Source organism: Myotis lucifugus, unplaced genomic scaffold, assembly GCF_000147115.1.
Source record: "Myotis lucifugus unplaced genomic scaffold, Myoluc2.0 scaffold_7289, whole genome shotgun sequence".
NCBI lineage: Eukaryota > Metazoa > Chordata > Mammalia > Chiroptera > Vespertilionidae > Myotis > Myotis lucifugus.
The window spans coordinates 1-7,790 of record NW_005878337.1 but is presented as its reverse complement, the minus strand read 5'-3'; the positions used below and the strand labels follow the sequence as shown (position 1 = coordinate 7,790).

At 41.5% G+C, this 7,790-nt stretch overlaps 1 protein-coding gene across 1 annotated transcript; it reads right to left on the bottom strand.

Moving 5' to 3' along the window:
- Nucleotides 1-7,770, bottom strand: LOC102432629 (interstitial collagenase-like). The gene is given in 10 exon segments (XM_014451069.2): nt 1-561; nt 748-851; nt 1,619-1,760; nt 1,763-1,780; nt 2,978-3,111; nt 5,689-5,806; nt 5,949-6,104; nt 6,876-7,001; nt 7,238-7,386; nt 7,480-7,770. Coding segments are annotated over 10 exon segments (1,230 nt in total). The 5' UTR covers nt 7,653-7,770; the 3' UTR covers nt 1-451.
- Nucleotides 7,771-7,790: the final 20 nt, after the last annotated feature.

Sequence of the window (7,790 nt, the reverse complement as noted above, 5' to 3'; positions counted from 1 at the left end):
TTATAAACATAAAACATTTTATTTTCTGTAACAAAAGCTCTCCCTGGCATTTCAGGGTGTTAGTAGGTAGTGGCTGCGCACTTTTTCTCAAGCTGCTTTTTCTCTGGTGTAGACTCGGATCTCTGCCTCTTTCTTTCTTGGGAGGAGACATTCATCACCGTGGCTGCTCCCAGGTTTAATGTAGAGTCTTACACTTTGTAAAAGAGCTTCTGTCTTTGCAAAACTGGCCCATATGTATCGATAAGCTATGAAACTTGACCTTTCTTAGCACTCATCTGTAGAACTAAGTTATAAAAGTACATAAAATATTGCATTCTAAATCATGCAGAATGAGGTGTAAATAAAATTATACTAAATAGCTCAGAATTTCTAAAAAATATATGGCTTTTCAGGAAAATTCCTTCCTTGGGCTCTTGAAATATATTTTTCTGTTCAATGTTGAAACAGTCGATCAATTTCGTCTACAGTTGAACCAGCTGTTAGCTTTCTGGAGAGTCAAAATTCTCTTTGTTTTAGGATCAAATTTGTACTGCCTTGTTCCACGGAAGAAATAGAGAAATCCTAGAAAGAAAACAAAAGATATTTACTACATTACACAAGTCATTTCTAGGTTTAACTTGAATTCTTAAAAAACCCAAGTCATTTGTGAGAACAAAAAATTTTTTTTTGGCATTTGCTGTTCTAAATAATAATACTGATGCTGTTTTATGGAAAAAAAATAGAGGAAATAGGTATATATTCACTTACCATCTTTCTTGAAAACCGCATCAACTTTGTTGCCAATTCCAGGAAAATTAGCTGCTATCTGTTTGGGATAACCTGCATCCATGGATTGTTGGTATTCATCATACCTGGTCCGGAAATGATTAAATGTGTCAGAACCATTTGTTAAACAAGCAGCCTTCTCAAAATCACTGTAGGGCCGTGGTCGGCAAACTGCGGCTCGCGAGCCACATGCGGCTCTTTGGCCCCTTGAGTGTGGCTCTTCCTAAGCCTTAGGAGTACCCTAATTAAGTTAATAACAATGTGCCTACCTATATAGTTTAAGTTTTAAAAAATTTGGCTCTCAAAAGAAATTTCAATCATTGTACTGTTGATATTTGGCTCTGTTGACTAATGAGTTTGCCGACCACTGCATAGGGTATTCACCAACAAGAATGTAATAAGAACTAAATCCATAGATCATGTGTACAATGGGGGTGGGGTGGGATGAGGTGAGGTAGGATGTTGGGGAGACTAGAAGATTTATAAGATCCCTCTAAATCCAGCATCTAAATCTAATTTTCCAGGTGATGCCACACTGTGTCTTATTAAGGTATAATGTGACTAAAGATAAGTCTCTTTTGGCTGAAGTAGCTCTCTCTCTCTCTCTCTCTCTCTCTTTTCTCTCTCTCTCTCTTTTACTTCTTCTTTTTTAAATTCATCTCCAACTGACCCCTGGATTCCTGGGACAGCTATTGCATGATGATTATTGATCAAGAGACTTGGATGCTTGACTGGCTACAGCCATTCATAGAAAAGGCAGCTAGCCAAGGCAATATGAGAATCATTTGTGAGTGGTTCCATTTAGAACTTTCCTTCTATGTAGAGAAATCTGGTGCCCTAACTTTTTCTTTACCTCCAGATCTTGTCAGCAACAAAGAAGTATGTTTTCCCAGTCTCTTCCTCAAAAACAGCAGCATCGATATTCTTCACACTTCTAGGGAAGCCAAAGGAACTGTAGATGTCCTTGGGGTATCCGGGCAGCATTTGCTGCCCTGAACGGCCCAGAACTTGTTGCCTGCCAATCAAGAAACAGCGGTTAAAACACCCTGAGCACCAGTAGGCAGTGAGCAGATTTCTACCTAAGTTAGTTTCACAGACTAGAGCAGTGTCCTGGCTACACATCAGAATTAACTAGGGAGATCGTTAAAAATACAGATGCTGGTATCCAACCACAGACAAATTAAATCAATATATTTTTAAAAGTGTTCTTGATGATTCTAATATCCAGCATCTTCGAGAATGGCTGGTTTATGGGGTTGGAGACTTCTATCCAGAGCCAGGCATTGACATGACTAAAGAGTTCATGAGGCCACCTCAGGGATAGTCAATTTATGGAATTTCAGGACCTCTCCTGCTTTAATGTACATACAAATTGCCTGGGAAGCCCGTTAAAATTCAAGGAGGTCTGGTGAGACCTGACAACATGAACGGACCTCAAGGGCACTCAGCTGAGTGAGATTCTGTATTTCTAACAAACTCTCCAGGCGATGTCAATGGTGTTAGTCTGAGGGTCACCCCTTCACAGCAAAGCTGTATGCAGCATCTCTATCTGCTGCCTAGTAGGAGCCCTCCCCATCTGAGGAGAGTAATTTACATAAAAATAGTTCTAGGACATTACACAAGTCAAATGCTTCTGTTGCATCCCTTCTATAGCATTGATCCAAGGCTCTGTATTTCATTTCTCGGCAGCCCCAAGAATGTAGAGAGGGTTTAAAATACATAACTAGTATTCATAGAACACAATTTCGTAAGTCTAGAGTCATAAACAGGCCAGAACATTTATATCTCTAGTCATATGCTTTTGATTTAAAATGACTCAGAAATGCACTGTGCAATTCTTTTTTTAAAAAATATATATTTTATTGATTTTTTACAGAGAGGAAGGGAGAGGGATAGAGAGTTAGAAACATCGATGAGAGAGAAACATCAATGAGCAGCCTCCTGCACACCCACTACTGGGAATGTGCCCGCAACCAAGATACATGCCCTTGACCGGAATTGAACCTGGGACCCTTCAGTCCGCAGGCCTATGCTCTATCCACTGAGCCAAACCAGTTAGGGCATACTGTGCAATTCTTAATTAAGGTGATGGACTCCCTTAATTGATTTGGTGAGATTTATATTTTTAAAATTCCTTAGAGAGAAAGGAGGTAGTACTCTCTTCTATCTCAGCCAATGAGAAATTAATTCATACAATCATTGGAAGCATTACCTTTGAAAAACCGGACTTCATCTCTTTCAGCAAACTCGTAAGCAGCTTGAAGTCCATTTGGCAGATTTGGCCAGAAGGTAGTGATGAAATTGAGCTCAGGTTCCGGGTAGTAATAACTTACGCGTATGTAGAACCTGGTTTGAAAAACAAAGAAAAGGGTTTTTATCTAATCTATAGCAGGTTATGACTGATATCCAGCTCCTTCTTACTGCTGGCCTAGTGGTGTGCTGGTAAATGTTTAACATCTGGCTGTCCAAGGTGAGGGTGGCGGGGAGTCCTGGTTTGCAGCATTTGCTTATTCCCAGATTGGAAATATTCCCACAATGGCAGATTTCAAGAGATTTGCGGTGTCACACTACTGTGTGGTATTTCTGCCACACAAATACATTAGGTATAAACAACCACAAGAACATAAATAAAGAATAAAATGAGGCAAAATAATTACAAAAAGGTGAGTTGTTCTTTTTAATCCTTTCCTGAGTATATGTTTATTGATTTTAGAGAGAGGAAGAGAAAGAGAGAGAGAGAGAGAGAGAGAGAGAGAGAGAAATATCAAGTGAGAGAGAAACATCGATGGGTTGCCTCCCCATATGCGCCTCTACCAGGGATCAAACCTGCAACCTAGGTATGTACCCTGACTGGGATTTGAACCCACAACTTTATGGTGTATAGGGTGATGCTCCAAGCAACTGAGCCATCTGGCCAGGGCCAAAGAGGTAAGTTTGAATTATTTTTATTACCTTTGGTTAAATATAATTATAAGTTGATGTAATTTAAAATGTTTAAATTCATTTTTAGAGAGAGGGGAAAGAAGAGGGAGAGGGAGAAGGAGAGAAACATCTATGTGAGAGCAAAACATTGATCATCTGCTTCCTGCGTGCCCCCCATCAGGGATAGAGCCCATGACCTAGGCACGTGCCCTGACCAGGAATCAAACTGGAAACCTCTTGGTGCATGGGATGACGCCCAACCAACTTAGCCACACCAGCCAGAGCTAACTTAACTCTTAAGAATGTTTGTGTTTAAAAACCAGCTTGCAAAATTCTCAAAATTTAAAACTCGGCTTTGGTGAGCCCTTAGGATTCTGCTGCAGCACACCGCTGGCTGGAATACAGCACTAACATCCTACACTAGTGTACACTTTCAACACACAGGGCCTTCCCTACATCATGCCCTATCTCACACAAACCCTTCAAGAAAGCATTACTCTCCTTTTACAGGTGAGAAATTAAGGCCAGGGAGGCGAAGGGAGCGATCTAACGCTGAGCAGCTGGTGAGACAAAGGTTAATTTTAAACTCAGGTCTGGGAGCCCCTCCCTTTGTCTTGCTTTGGTTGGTGGTTTGCAATGTTGATTCAACAGTCCACAGTGACTGGAGAAACAGCAACACATAGACTGCCATTGGCCCGTCAGAAGCATTTCCATATTCGAGGCCGCAGGAAGGACTGTGACGGTGGCCGTCAGAAATTAACCTCTAGATCCAGTCCTGCCTCAGTCCTACCTCAGCCTCTGTGAGACCTTGGACGTCAGTTACTGTCACTGTTTCTGTTCTTCCATGTCTTCATTTGGTGATGTTTGCATGATCTCAGGGTCCCTTTAGTGCCTGCAAATCCTAGACTTGGCCCTACTCTTTGGAGTAATCCTTCATATACTTGCTTGGATAGGTGTTCTACTCTACCAAGAGCTTTCCTTAAGCACCATGTATTTCCTGAGCACCCCCAGCACTGAGCTGCACCCAGTGGCTTACATCCAGCCTTATCTTTTTTACTCAAAACGAGTCCAGAAGGGGATAAAAAGCATTAGCAGTCCAAGCCCTGCATTGTGGGGTAGATATGACCACGATGTATTAGAACAGCACCAACAACACTCCATAAAGAGTGGCTGAGGAGATTAGAGCCTTTCCGAGCACCCCTACTTTCTATGTGCTGTGGACTGCATCATTCAGAAAAAGGGTATCTAGTGATGATGCCTGGTCTTTTAGGAATCAGTACAGTGTGTAGGGCAGGCCTGTTCTTCATGTGTGAGGGTTCCCCAGCCTTCCTGAGGCCACATGCTGCACAGGGAGACCTAGGATCCTCCTCTGAGGAGGGAAGCACATTGTGTTTGCTCTCATCTACCCAGGAGAGGGGCCTCCTGAACTCATGGGGATTCTCCCGCCGTGGCTCCTGCCCCTCTCTGGGCCTCTGGAGGCAACAGAGACCTGTCACCACCACAGGCTTTGGGAGGATTATCTTTTCCAGAATGGAAGGGGTGATACTTAAAGGGGACCAGCATGATGGTGCCATGAAAATAACTGATTTCTCTTAATAACGCACTAACATCCTGATTATCATAAAGAATATCATAAGTGATAAGAGCCCCGGAGAAGGTGTCAGAAGACCAACTTTGTATCCTCAAAGGATCGCTTTCCTTCCCTATGCCTTACTTTACTGATCTGTAAAATGGGATTATATTTACTGACTTTCTGCTGCAGTGTTTTGGTGTTTGTTTGGTTTTTTTTCCTGATAGTCAAGTGGCAGAATACATGTGGGAAAACAAAATTGTTATAAATTAATTAGGTTTGGCCAATGCAAACAAGTGCTATCACATAATTATGTATGTAAACAAATGTAAGATAAGCAATGTGTGAGGCATAGTAGTGGCCCATATGGATCCGTAGTAGTGAATGTTGTTATTATTACAAACACCAAACAAGAAGAATTGATGTCTTACCTGTCTTTGAGGAACATCACTTCTCCTCGAATCGTAGTGATAGCATCAAAGGTTAGTTTACTATCACACACTTTCGGTGTTTGGGGGCCCATTGGCTGGTTGGGATTTTCAGAGCGTCCTAAAGAAAAAACAGATCTGAAGTTAGTGCTGCCTGGCTTGTGAAAAGGACATAAACAATGAAAGGCAGCTTCTTAAAAGATACTGTATCTCATGGCTGCATCTAATGGCCCCTTGTCTGTGATGGTTTTCTTTGTACTCACCATATATGGTCTGGATACCATCGATGTCATCCTGAGAGAGTTGAATATCACCGCTGAAGAAGTAGTTGGGGAACATCAAAGCCCCGATATCAGTAGAATGGGAGAGTCCAAGAGAGTGGCCCAATTCATGAGCAGCGACATGATACAAGTTGTAATCTAAAAGGGCCAGTAAACCCATTTGCAATTACTTGAAATGTTTTCAGTTTTTAGATATTTAATGAAGCAGTAATCTACAACCCTACAGAGAGTAGAACTAATGCTCTTATTTTCTTCATAGCTTTAAATATATATATACTTTTTCCTAAGGTGAAAGGAATGCGTTAGTTAAGAGTAAAGAGCTTGGTTAAAGCCTAACGTCTATGATTACCCTGATATAATAAAAAGGCAAACTCAGTCGACTGAGGGTCTAGCACAGACTCATCAGTCTCACCAATGATTAGATAACACATATTTCACAGAGAAGCAATAGATTTCTATTAACACAAATTGTTTTTTCCTATTTACAAAACTGACACATCCTCCATGTTGGAAATTGTTTTTTCCTATTTACAAAACTGACACATCCTCCATGTTGCAAAACACATAAGCCTCTCCTCCCTTATTCCATATAATCTTACAACCACTATTAAATTTTGGTGTGTCTGCTAGTAAAAGAAAATTTTTTTTGGAGACGCCTATAGGTAAACCATTAGGATTCTCAACATTTTCTTAATAGAGATTTTAGTGTGGCCTATCTGTAGCCAATAAAATGCTGTTACTAACAGAAATATTATTTTCTTACCCTTTTCTAAATGTATCATGACTTTTCTTAATGGTAGTAGAAAATACATGCTTCCATTAATGCGTTCTTTCAGTTAAACCAACCAATTATTACATGCATCACAAAGGGGTGGGGAAAATTGAGAAAGGCAAGATTAGTTGACTTACCTCTGAAATCTTTGGTCCATGTTTCATCCTCATCAAAATGAACATCTCCTCCAATACGTGGGCCTGGCTGAAAAGCATGAGCAAGGATTCTTCCAGGTCCATCAAAGCGAGAGTTGTCACCATGATCTGCAAGAAACAGAATTCAACAAGTGCCCTCCTTGGTTTTTAGGGTAGCACGGGAGAGAAGCTTTTGCTTTGCCATGAGGCCAACAGACTTCTATCCAATGTGATATAATTTCCTCCCTTAAGCCCATAAAATCAACACTCCTCTTAAACAAGAAACTCTAGCTGTGAAGCTGAAGAGATTTAGGGGCCAGGTGAAGTTGAGGTGAGAATACATTCATGCTACAAGAAGAGCTTACCTCCCCTGACGAAGGATATCAGTATGTCTGCTTGGCCTTCAGAGACCTTGGAGAAAGTTAGGGGTGTGACAGCACTCCAGAGTTGAAAGGCTTTCCGAATGGCATGGTCCACATCTGCTCTTGACAAATCTGGTGTGTAATTTTCAATCCTAAAAATGAAGTGGAATAGAGACATATAAGACCTCATTTCTTACAGCTGTGATGGGAGGTAGCATTCTCCGTCTGCTGCTCGGTCTCTTTACCTATAGGTCAGGTTTGTGTGCTCCCACCGAGGGTTTCCCTCAGTGAGGACAAACGGGGCCACGTCTGGCACCCCACATCTGGCCTGCTTCATCACCGCCAGGGTTTCAGCATCTGGCTTCCCAGTCACTTTCAGCCCAAAGAATTCCTGCATTTGCTTCAGTTTGTCAACCATGAGGCTGCTCTTTCTGTTCCTTCCAATTTGTTCCCCGTCACTCTTCAGGTCGTAGTACTTCTCCAAGTATTGCTGGGGAAAGATAGCATTACTGTAACACTGGACAGGAAATCTTTCTCAAGATTGATAGTAAGAGAG